At 38.9% G+C, this 13,002-nt stretch overlaps 2 protein-coding genes and 1 long non-coding RNA gene across 3 annotated transcripts in view; all 3 read left to right on the top strand.

The window, feature by feature from the left end:
• Nucleotides 1-4,682, top strand: part of LOC126914799 (A disintegrin and metalloproteinase with thrombospondin motifs 3-like) — a 97,216-nt gene extending 92,534 nt beyond the window's left edge. The window contains exon 5 of the mRNA XM_050719222.1: nucleotides 4,474-4,682. Within this exon, the coding sequence (XP_050575179.1) occupies nucleotides 4,474-4,477 (4 nt within the window). The 3' untranslated portion in view covers nucleotides 4,478-4,682. The remainder of the gene's footprint in view (nucleotides 1-4,473) is intronic.
• LOC126914807 (A disintegrin and metalloproteinase with thrombospondin motifs 3-like) overlaps nucleotides 1-5,594 on the top strand; it is a 434,443-nt gene extending 428,849 nt beyond the window's left edge. The window contains exon 5 of the mRNA XM_050719231.1: nucleotides 5,264-5,594. Within this exon, the coding sequence (XP_050575188.1) occupies nucleotides 5,264-5,483 (220 nt within the window). The 3' untranslated portion in view covers nucleotides 5,484-5,594. The remainder of the gene's footprint in view (nucleotides 1-5,263) is intronic.
• Nucleotides 5,595-10,141: 4,547 nt separating this feature from the next.
• LOC126914830 (uncharacterized) lies at nucleotides 10,142-12,054 on the top strand. Its single transcript, XR_007709840.1, has 4 exons — nucleotides 10,142-10,290; nucleotides 10,426-11,321; nucleotides 11,457-11,614; nucleotides 11,697-12,054. It is a non-coding gene; the product is annotated as an uncharacterized LOC126914830 (long non-coding RNA).
• The last annotated feature ends 948 nt before the right edge of the window (nucleotides 12,055-13,002 follow it).

Below are 13,002 nucleotides of genomic sequence, written 5' to 3' on the forward strand. Positions count from 1 at the left end.
GGTTTTTGAGATTTTGGGGTATATGTGAAATAGGCCGTGTTGGCTGCGGTCAGTATTTTTTTTGCATTCGCGTAGTCATTTATGTTTTGAAGATAAAGCACGTGCTTACCTGAATGGATTCTTTTGATATGGAAATTCTTGATTTTGAGGGAATTTTCCATGAGTGCTATTGTGTCTTTTGGGTCTTGTAATGTTATGTTGATGGGGGGTGGCCTGGCCCCATTTGCTGATGTGGGGGGGGTCTGCCTGGTCTTCAGCGGGGTGGCTGGGTGGCAGGCCCTTATGAGTTTGGTTTTTCAGTAATGTTGAAGGATGTGGTGTTGTTTTTTTTTTGCGGAGCGGCGGGGGGGGGGGGGGGTGCTTGTCCGGACGGTATAGATTTTGCTTGTGGTTATTGGTGACGTGTCCGGGGGAGTGGGCTGTCTGGTTGCCTTTTCCCTTAATACGTCGTTTTTTTTTTTTAATGTTTTCGATAATGGTTTCATGCGGTTGCGGTGTGCAGGGGTCTTGGGCTTGGAGGGCTTCGAATCTGTTTTTTAATGTGATTGCCATTGGTTGAGGTTGTGGGCTTCTTTTTTGTTTCATATTTTCGTTTTTATCGTCGTGCTCTTCTTGTGAGTCGCTTTCTTCTCCTTTTAAATTTTCTTGTTTTGTGTTTATTTTGTTCCTGGTTACCAGGTTTGGGGGCGGATTGAGTTTCCGCGTCTTTTGTGTACCAGTTCTTATGCTGCTATCTTTAATTATTTGTTGTTTTTCTATTTTTCTTTTGATTCCTTTTTTTGACGAGCTTATGGCGGGTTCCGCCTCCTTGGTTTCGATTTCATTCCTTTCTTCTTCTATTTTTAAATTGTTTGTAGAGAGGTTGATGTTATCACTATTTTTTCACTGTTTAGCACTCTTTTTGTTTTTCTTTTTTTTTTTGCTCTCTCACTGTCTACTGTGCACTGTATAGCTTGCCGCGCTCACTGTTAGGGCCTACGCCTGTTTATCCCTTAGGGTCGAGAGGTCCGACCTGCTCGGAGGATTACGGTCAACTGAGAGTATGTACGTATGAAAGTGCAGAGAGTGAAACTGAAAAACAACCTTTTATAACTAGCGAGAATGTGAGACAATTGAGAGATAGAGATAAGATCAAGCGAACCGATTTTTATGGTAACCCAGTAACGTACGTAGCGAAAAAATTACCAGTGGATTTTAACGAAACGATGAGATCCGAAAAGAAAGAAATTATGTGGCTAAAGAAAATATTTCTCGAATGCAAAATAGAGATATTTAAGTATACGCTATGTGTAGATAATACTAGTGTCGAAAATTAATTAAGAATCCTGAATTCCATCAAAGAAGTAAGCATATTGATATAAGATACCACTTTTTGCGAGATTTATACAATAGAGGCGAAATTGACATATGTAACATATGTAACAAGCGAAGAGCAACTGGCAGATATATGTACAAAAGCGTTGCCAAAACCAAGATTTGAATATTTAAGACAAAAGTTAGGTTTGAAAAATAAAAAAGATGTTAAGAGGTAATTGCTTATAGAGATGTAGAGTTTTTAGGGAGGGTGTCGAAGTGACTATCACTTCTAATATAAAAAAAAAAAACTCTACATGATCTGTTTAGTCTTCTCGTAGTTTTTTTAGTAATAAATTAATTTGAATGGAAAAGAGAAAGGCAGTTGGCAAATGTATTTGTGAACACATTGACAAAATCAAGGTTCAGATATTTACGACGAGAGTTAGAAAATATTCAGATATAATTGTTTGTTGGGATGTAGAGTTTTAGGGAGGGTGTTGAAGTGGTCACCACTTCTAGGAAAACTCCACATTTGGTCTTTTTAGCTTTCTCAAGCGCTGAAGCCATCGACAGCATATAAACAAAAGAATAGCAGGGAGGCAGACCATAAACGGTAGACAGGCGACGTTGGCTTCGGGGTTCTCAGTCATAAAGTAACACTGCTAGCGTGCGGATCTGGACCAGCTCAAATTGTATTCCTGTATTTCATTATTAAGTCAAATATATACTTTGTATCTTACACTTTATCCACGCGTTTTTCTCTCTTTATATACTGAATAACCTCAACAATTTTAGCCGCTCTATCTCCGCTAGTTTGCAGACTAAGAAGAACCGAGTTTAAAGTTGACGAACTTCTATACGATCGTGCGAAGTTAAGATTTGAAAGAACCAAATATTCGTTGCTCTCCAGGTATACAATTTTCATCGTATTATTTATTATTTTATTCTTTGTAACTTATAATTATTTACACATCATATCGTTCTTTATAACAATGTACGCATACGTGGATTCATCAATTACTTTTTTTTCTTCTTTTTTAGGTGGAGTTAGAACAATTATTAATTAGGCGAAAATTAACAGTTAAAATTACGGACGAATCGAGTCGCTATGGTTTTCATTCCTTGTTCGTCAGGAGCCTCGCTAAGGAAGCACGTCTTCGTCGGTGAAGCTTATAGCATGGTCGCGAAGAAGCTTATTTTTCAATTGGAATCATAAATTATTAAGCAATAACATAGAAATTTGCTTCATCCCGCTCTCAATCGCCAGGGACGTGTCGTAAACTCGGTATCTCCGCAGGGTAATTTGGAATTATATTACAGCGGTACAAGTTGCCGAACTTCCTCACCCGCACAGATATCGTGATCTTCTCGGAAAACTAACATCTCGTGTTAGTTCAAGTAGCGTCCCATCTTTGCCAGTAGAAGGCGCGCCAAGAGCACGTGAAAGGCTGGTCATGACACTCGCGGCATTCACACCTCGAACACAGAAAAAGATACTTGTTAACGTTCAAGCGGTTCAGATATTGTTCAATTTTCGCGCGACACAAACGTTGTTCAAACTTGGAACGCTACAGGCATTTTTCAACTCTGTTACGAGGAAACTTATACATATTCATTGAAGACATACGAAAGAATACGCGCTGTATTCGTTATCATGCGTTTTTTTTTATTAGAGTTCAGACTTTTATGGATCGTCATTATTGGAACAGCAAGCGTTCAGTTCTGTTCTTCCCTACGTACTCATAATCTTGGCTGATAACCGCCATTCGCTATATACATCGTTGGTATCGACGTCAAAGGATTAACACAGACAAATACACAATCCATACAATCCGATTTGATTGATGTTAGATCTTGCATCAAACAGATCTCTATATAAACAGATAATTTCTGATTCTAAACATTTGTATTACGTTCATCTAATTATTAGGATATTAGATATATTATAAAGGAAGATATTATGTATTAAATAATCTGCCTCTTCTTCCGTTTTGAAATCCTCTACAAAGGGCCTTTTATAGTCGTTCAACTTTTCAGCTCACAGAAAAGAACATTACGCGTATTCCTAGCAATCGCCCAAAGACTCGAACGTGTGCTTCGATAAAGCTCGCTTAACTTTCATCGACACATCGATAACTTTGCGTTCCAAGATGTTATTACGCCCTAGAATCCCTAACATAATTTTAGAACCAGAATTTCTGTGCAAAACAATTCCATCGCTTTGTCACGCTTAACGGCTCAATCATCGAAACGTGTATCATAACGCACGAATTATGATAAAAAAGAAACTGTCTTTCGAATAAAAGCAATCCGTTTGCCAGGTGCGCTTAAGGATGTACAGGACGTCGACGGAGCAAGTGTACGAAATACAGCCGCTGGAGGGTAACAGTTCCGCTCAACGTTACACTCAACAGCCGAAACAACGATTCTCTGAAATGCCTACTCCGTCGGTTTCGCCGACGTCTTCTCTCCGAAAGCGCGTCTCGGAACTGCCAAGAGCCGCGAGTGCATCCGTTTCCGGTGCTGCGGGCATTGTCTGCTCTAATGCGGATCTGATATCGATCCTAAGCTCGTTAGCGTCTTCCGCGACGGAAATCAACCGATGCGGCGAGGAAGCGCCGAGTTCGCGGGATGATAGCAAATCAAACTGGCCCGGAAAAACGACCGAACAGAAAGGAAGTCGATCGAAGAGCTTCCGTTCCAATAGCTTCGACGTGTCGACATTGCACGGAGCTAAAAGTAAGCTTAGCGGATCCTCGAAAGCCGCTATTTCGACCTTTATGGTACCGTCGAATTGGTTCACGAAGAGACACCAACCGATGTCGAAGAAGCCGGAAGATTTAGTAACGGCCAGTTTAAGTCTCAAGTTCGATAAATCGAAGGTAGTGAGGGCGGTGAAGGAAACGTTGGGTAAAAAGTCCCCTAATAGCGAGGTCAAACACAAAGTCGTATGGGACAACACTAGTGGAACCAAAGTGGACGCTCAGGTAAGTTGTATTTCTCGTTACGATATCGTTTCTTGTTTAAGAGCCATCGTAGGTGAAAGGAGGAATGAAAAAGAAAATCGTAAATCGTAAAATTTCTTCCAGAGAATGCACTTTATCGTAAAAATTAATAAAGTCAACAACAACGTGAAATTAAATAATTGTTGTTTGATATTCTGTATTATCGATATAGGTGAAACGCGGAGAAGATAATTTGCAATCATTGCGGACAATATCGCAGTGACATTATTATCAATCGGTAATATTAAAGATAAAATTCATATGGGATGAAAACAGAGCGTCAAAAGTGGTTATTTTTCGATCTTCTTGCGAAGGGAAAATTCCTGCAAAATGTTTAAGAACGGCTCTCAACAAGGAATAAAAAATGTTATTACAGTTCCATTTTCGTGTTCGTTTTTTTTTCTACATGATCCATGTGAAATAATTCTTCAGATGCTCTGCTGGTAAATGAATCGACGTTTGTAATAGAGGAAATATGAAGTACAGCGAGATCGTTGTTGGCTATTGTTCTACACCGATATCGACAAAATAATTCTTCGACAACTCTATTGATAAATCAATTGTAGTTTGAAATCAAACGAATCTGAAGTATCATCAGTTTGTTGCTACGAGAACAATAGCCACCAACGATCTCGCAGTAATTCGGATTCGTTCGATTTTAAACTTCAATTGTTTTATCGACAGAATCTCTGAATAATTATTTTGCTGGTAAATTCTGCTGGTATATCGATTAGAGTTTGGAATCGAGCAAATACGAAGTACAAGATGGCTATTGTTCTCACGTAGCAACAGTCTGATAGTATTTCAGATTCGCTTGATTTCAAACTTAGTTCCCTTGGTTTAATTACTGATTTATCAGCTGGATCAAAATTTAAAGAAAATGAAGATCAAGTGTAGCGCGTAAGTTTGATCTCTGCTTAATTTTTTCATCTCTACACTCATCTTATCTTCCTCGCTTTTAGGTCTGCGATGTCGTCCATAATGTCCAATCGAAGATTGTGCGTACTTCCTCTACCGCTCGGTGGTGCGGACATTCTAGACTCTGGGTCTCGACGATTCGGCAATATTCTGGTCACGCCTCCAAGAGGAAAACCGGCGATTGATTCGCGACGATTACGGCCAAACAAAGTCGGTGACACTCTTTCAATCGTAACGACCGAATGTCTTCGGCCACCTAGCTGAGGAGCCGATGTTTGAGAGAGGGTGGACAGGAAAGTGGCTTCCCTCGGCGATGGTCCTTGTATTTTCGAGCTATCGCGGGGAGAAGCGGTCGTTAGAATACGCGTCAACGGGAGTCGTAAATTCCCGTTTAGGCGCTCTAGGCCCTTGAGAGTTATAGGAACTGTCGGAGTTCTGGATAATGTGAGAGCCTTAGGAGACTCTAGGCCGTGTAGGCACCTTGAGAAATGATGAAGGAACTCTGAAAGATATAGGAACGGTGAGAGCTATAGGGATTATGGGAACTCTAGACACCGTGAGAGACGATCAAACACTTAGAGAGGTAGGAACGGTGAGAGTTGTAGGAAATGCAGGAACTCTAGGCACCGTGAGAGACGATCAAACTCTAAAGTTTTATTCTAATGTGAATGCGGAGGAAAGCTCGGTATGGGTGTGCCCTTTGACCGAAGAACGCGGATTCGTTGCTTACATTTTCAGTTAGGCAAGTGAGGGCAATGATCCGCGATGCTGATTGGTTATGACCAATGTTGGGAAGGAAGATAGGAGGAAAAAGCCTCCTACTAACTTGGGTCCTAGGCGACATTGTTTATGGGGAGACTCGGATTTTCCGTTAGGGAGATCTCCGCCTTTTTCGTTAGGCCACTATCTGCTTTCTCCGCAATTCTTAAGAGCACGTAATAAACCCAAGGACCCTTCTAAAGAACCAGCTGAAAACACTTCTGGAATTAGAAAGTCTTTTCTGGCAGACAGATTGACTCAAACCATGTGTGCGAACAATGCAGTTAGGATTTCACTTTACGGTGGGTCCTTAGGCCTATGGAAGGTTCGAAGGACGGCACGTAGACCGTTGGCTGTCACGCCGCGCGGGATGGACTGCGGATGTGTTACGCGGCGTAACAGTCCTGATTCTTCTCCGCCACGATCGCTCATTCGTCTCACCTGTCCACACAAACATCAAGATAGTTTCGATACGCGAGAACTGTCGTAGTGACGATCGAGCCTGGCGAAAGTCAAATTGACCAACTTCATCTTTGGACAATCTCATAATTTCGCAATTTCATCGTCCAAGTACACGATTGATTCTCACAAAACCTCTAGTTCCTTAGAGCTTGACGCCACGCTCATCTTTTCACTTTTATCGCATATTGTCTCACCACTTGCGATACTTGTAATTACTTTTCTCTACTTTTCAATTTTGGAGTTGGTCAATGTGATTTCCGAATGGCTCGATTGACGACTATGCGATTCTTGGATAAAGATGACAATTAAACTATTCAGATTAGTCATGTTGCTTCGTCAAACGATTTGAATTCAAGTAATTCGAAACCATTTTGTCAATGTGAACCTATTATTTTACCAATGTGAATCTGTAATTTTGCTTGAAATATCCTTCCAAGTTTTTATGATGATTCAGACTGGTCAAGTTACCTGAATCAAACAACTATTTTCAAGTTACTTGAAACTATTTTGTTAACGTGTACAGTTGCTTGAATCAAGCAACTATTTTCAAGTAAGTTAAAATCATTTTGCCAATGTGAACCTGTAATTTTGTCTGAAATATCCTTCCAAGTTTTTATGATGATTCAGATTGGTCAAGTTACCTCAATCAAGCAACTATTTTCAAGTAACTTGAAACTACTTTATTAATGTGTGCAGTTGAGTGAAGCAAGTATTTTCAAATAACTCGAAGCTATTTTGTTAACGCGTACAGTTGCTTGAATCAAGCAACTATTTTCAAGTAAGTTGGAACTATTTTGTTAACGCGTACAGTTGCTTGAATCAAGCAACTATTTTCAAGTAACTCGAAACTATTTTGTCAGTGTGAAACTATATAGACACTAGTTAATTCCCATACACATGTATAATGTACAATGTATAATAAACAGAGCTATTTTTTCAGATCAGAAGGTACGATCAATCTTTTTCTTTAAATATATTATGCTAAAAAGATATAAAATGGATTCGGAAATACAAATAATTCCCTTTATTTAGCACACAACTGTTATACATATATCTTATACTCTTAAGACCTCAAAAACCTACTCGCACGCACGCTTGCTGTCAACCGACTCTTCCAGATACTTCTAACGACTGGCTCTTGTCTTTTGTCTCAACCAAGACCCGGACGTCCTCTGATGCTTACACACACATTCACATGTACAGTGTAAATGTATCATATTCCCAACAATTGTATTGGAAAAATTTGAAATGGATCGGAAAATGTATATGGAAGTTACAGGACCTTTCTCGAAAATTATCGTCAGTTCAAATATCAGGTTGTACAACAAAAGAGTCTTTCGTTTTATAAGAAAATAATAGACGCACGACGTTTCTTGTTTCCTTTATTTTATCGAACTACGTCCGTTCCATTTTGTTCTATTAAGGTAAAGACCACGACATTTGACAGATTAGCTGTCGTGTTTGTATAAAGATGCATTGTCGTAAAAGACATATTCGTAGAGGAAAGACACTTTTGGGGCAACCTAATATTTGGCTGAACCTGACAAAACTGTACGTTTGTAATAAATAAAAAAAAAGCCTGCTACGCCCTTTCGATCATTTTAGCTCGAGTTATGTATGGGTCGACCCAATTACGTTCTTACAACGTTAGAGGATACCTTCGTTTTGAAGAAAATGAAAAAAGATCGCACATTTTCGTTTCAATTTTCTTGATTAAAAATCTTCTCCCAACGTTACAAATATGTTTTATTATCGTTAAAATAGGGACAGACTCGAAAGTACAAAAATTGCAGAGTCGCAACTGATGTAACGAACATAATCATGATAGTCGTGTCTCGTTACAGCGTTAACGGGATTTCAAAATGTTTGGCATAATACGCGATCCTACGCAAAATTTCCGCCAGCTCGGTGAAGTTTCGGCTATCCGAGTCTCGTATTATACGATGTGTTTCCAGCTTTCTCCTAACTGCGCGTTTTTTTTTCGAAATTTTAACGCCGGCACCGCGCGAACAAAGTAAATAGATTAATTGAACTTTTAATCGATCAAATAGTCAACTAAACTGAAACGCAAGTACGATGTTAAGTTATCGAAATCAATTTTACGATTTTACCGTACGAACGCCGGTATCATCCGACCTTTCGGTATTTTCCGAGTTTTCTATTGTTCGTGTGATACGCGTCACCTCGGAACGATCAAGATTATTCGAACACTTTCGCAAGCCATAATAAGATTACAGAAAAAAGTACTTTGCTGTGAATACACGTTTCATCGGAGGAATCGAAATTTGTACAGGACGAAGTAACGTCGTTCGAACGAAGCTGCGATAGACTTAAAGTTGGGCTGTACAATTTCTAGATTTATATTAATCTTATAGAACGAAAAGACCCAGAGCTCTATGAACGTTCTAAGAGAACGGATCTCCTTCGGCGTAAATGGCGCTCCTTATCGGCGAACGGCTACAATATCCTGAATCTTTCTTTTCGACGGTTTCCACGTCGATCGAGAGAAACTATTCGTCGAACTGGACTATCCGTGGCTGATCTATTACGGCAGAAAGTGAAAAAGAACGTAAACGAAGGAAATGGCCGACATAAAGGACGATAACTGTTAATTTAAACGTAATAGAACGAAAGAATACGACGTATTCGTTAAAGGATATTTAAGACAATTTAAATTAAAATCGATTTTCACACGACGTTCTTCGATTTTTTCCAGAACCAGATTATATCTATGATAACGTTTCGATTATATCGTTTTATGCAAAAGAAAGCCAATTATATGATTGAAAGTAGAAATTTGGATCAACGTATGGATATCCTCCTATTTCGTTGCACGAGTTGCGAATAATCTGTCGAATAATGATAAAGATAGAAACGAATATGACAAAGGCATAACGAAGGAACTAATATTCAGAATTTCGTGCGTTTAATTCCTCGAAAATTGCACTTTTAAACGCATCGGTCTCGCAGTTCAACCTGCCGGGAACAAAGAATTTTATCGGAAACATCGTTCTAACATTTCAATTTTACAAACGTTTCGCTCTGCTTCGTTAAAAGCTGCGCGTATTTGGTAGATAGAAAATTATGCACATACGTTAAAACGTATAACGCGCAACAGGCAAGGATATACGCGTACGCGCTGCAAACGCGTTAAAAGCGAAAAATATCGCTGAAATTATTTTCCCATAATAAAGAAATCGTCGGGCCTCTTACGAATACAAAAGATAATTCGTTAAGATTATAGTGTCTATTAATTTTACCATAACGAGTTTAACAGAGCTTTCGAAACTAAAAGCTTTATCACAGACGATAAACCCTTTGAGTGCTGAATACTCACGGCCTATGTCGTCCGTAAAGACGGCGCGTGTCTAGCGCTGACGATCGCTGTGGATGGAATACTTTTTCGTTAGACTGAACTCTGTTGATTAACTATTCAAAGCGCAAATCGTAATAAGTTATAGTAGTTTAAATGATTAAAATGAAAGAGATTAAATGATTCAAGAGCGTTATATTTTAGTTATTTTTAATTATTTATTATAAACATTGAAATTTACAGTTAACTAGAATTTGCGTAATAAACTAGAAAACTAAATTTAGTAAATATGTAAAATCCCTAGAGTTCGTGTAGGATAGGGATTCTTTTTGTTTTACGGGTAGCACGACAGGCTGTGCTTAACGGAGAGATCGATACGGACGAGCAGTTGAAGAAGTACATGTTCCCCAGACGGACGGACAGAGAGTTACATTAGAGAGACAGACCAGGCTATAGAATAGTTGTTTAAGATTGTAAAGACTGAAGATTTAAGATTTAAAGACTGAAGAAGAAAGATCGGTAGCTCAGGACGTTCAGGTAAACATTGCACCAAAGACTTATAATTTCCCGTTTAGATAATCGTCGTTATTGATTGTTATAGACGCATATTAATTGTTGTTCATTTTTTCATTTTATCAAATCATTTCATAATAAAAAAAACTCGATTTTCAGACTTCAGAATCGATCCCTGAATTATCCCATTATTGAACCTTATAAATCGATTTTCGCCACGTCATGCCGCTGAGAGTTAACCTACGTGTCGTCATGACCGAGAACGCGAAAGGGGAGAAGATAGAGAGTATAAAATATACAGACAACAAATGACCTAATAGGAATATATTTAAATATATTATGCAAACGTTGGACAACGTTATGTTTTGTTAAGCTAACAGGATACACTAAAAATACATTATCAAGAAAGGGGATGTGGCCCATAAGCAAGTATGTTCTTCTACATATGACCATCAGACAGTACCTGTGATGCGGTTATCCCGGAAGTACATTGCGGAGTCGGTAGAGAGCGTTTCCTGACCTCTCGCCAGGGAGACAATAGATTGGGATTTAAGGGTGTCGAATCGGGATCCATGCAACGCGGTGGCGACTCGTTCCTTCGCCCTTCCTCTTCCTCTTCGCCCGATGTGCTTTCCTCTATGACGATTTGAGGCTCGCCATAGTTTGCCACATTCACATTCGGGCTGTACCATTGTCTTCTCATCTTGATTTAGAAAACTCTCACTTGAACATAAATAAAACGTTTCTTCGTTGAAACCGTATCATAGTGGAGAACGATCGAACAGTACAAAAGAATGAATAAAAATAAGTCACATTTTTATTAATTTTCTTTTGTATGTAAAAACAAATCTGATAGATTCAAAGATACAAGATCTTCCGATCTTCCTTTATTGCATGGACGAGCAGTTGAAGAAGCACGTGTTCCCCAGACGGATGGACAGAGAGTTACATTAGAGAGACAGACAAGGTTATAGAATAGTTGTTTGAGATTGTGAAGACTGAAGATTTAAGATTTAAAGACTGAAGAAGAAAGATCGGTAGCTCAGGACGTTCAGGTAAACATTGCACCAAAGACTTATAATTTCCCGTTTAGATAATCATCGTTATTGATTGTTATAGACGCATATTAATTGTTGTTCATTTTTATATTTTATCAAATCATTTCATAATAAAAAAAACTCGATTTTCAGACTTCAGAATCGATCCCTGAATTATCACATTATTGAACCTTATAAATATAACACGAGTTAATAATTTAGTTGTGTGTGAAAAATTCAGTGCTTGGGAAAACTAAAAAAACCAGATGTAGAGTTTTCTTACAAGTGGTGACCACTTCAACAATAACGAGGTACTATTGGCATTTGTTTACTGCCGTAAGGAATGCATTTATATTTATTTCACGCAAACGTAATAGTATTACTTCTGCATAGGTGTTCGGAAAAATTGAAAAACCCATACATGCGTCCTTAGTCCATGCCGAGCACTTACAGAAAACGCATATATATGTCCTTAGTCCACACCGATAGCTTTCGCCAGACACATATATGCGCCCACAGCACTCAAAGGTTTAAAACACTGTTCTTTGTATCATTTCCCTATTTATAGTTGCGATATCGGGAATAACTTTAAACCGTTTTAAACGTCGTTTACTCGATTAACTCGCGCGTAACGATATTTGTCGTGGAATCTCGCAAAGAACGTAAAGCACACGTAACGATTCATCGATAAATCGGTTAACGACGTTGTTACGATTACCACGAACACACCCGTTAACGATATTTTTTCCATTTTTAGGTTGTTCGCGAACGAAAGGGAATCGTCTCGAGAAAGAAAAATCGCTTATAAGTATTTGAGCACATCGAACTTTCAACGCTCGGTAAGTATTCGTAAAATCCTACAAAAGTATTACAGCCATCTCGATCGTTTAATTCGATTAAAAACATTTTCGTTTTTAGAGAATTTATTCAACGGTAGTCGTTCGATGTACTAGGTTGTCCGAGAAGTTTCTTTCGTTTCATAAAATGATAATAGATGAGCAACAATTTCTGTTTTATATCATTTTATCGAATTAGGTGCGATCCATTTCCTTATATCTCTATTATTATGTTCGTGCATAATTCGATAAACTAATATAAAAGAAAGGACATCGCGCGTCTATTATTTCTTTATAAAACGAACACAACGTATTAAGTTGCCCGAAAAGTGTCTTTCTTTCGCAAAAAGAATTTTTTACAACAGTGCACCTTCGTACAAACGTGAAAGTAAGTCTGTGAAATATCGCGGTGTTTATCTCAACAGAACAAAACGGATCGTACGTAATTCGACAAAATAATATAAAAGAAAGAACGTGCGTCTATTGTTTCCTCATAAAACGAGAGAAACTTTTCGGACAACCTAATAGTAGCGGTACAGCAAGAATAACCTTTCAGAGGCGAATCGTATAGAACGGATAAAAAGAAAAAATAGGAAACTAGGAAAGTAGAAAAAAGTCGGAGATTTCATGCGAAAACGGAGAAGCGCACTAGCGCGCGACGAGTTTTCCAAGCGTTTTATCTACGACAAATGCAAACAGTTCGCTGTCGAGTGCCGAAGCGTGCAGACGTGCCTCTAGTGCCCAGTGAAGTTCGAAAACAACACGTGTCGCCCAACCGTCGAAAGTGAACACAACGTGCTCCTATCTTCCCAAGTGTTTCCTATCCGCCAGAGAGAAGAAAAGCCTACGCACCTAACCCCAAC

Source organism: Bombus affinis, chromosome 3 (assembly GCF_024516045.1).
Source record: "Bombus affinis isolate iyBomAffi1 chromosome 3, iyBomAffi1.2, whole genome shotgun sequence".
In the NCBI taxonomy this organism is placed as follows: domain Eukaryota; kingdom Metazoa; phylum Arthropoda; class Insecta; order Hymenoptera; family Apidae; genus Bombus; species Bombus affinis.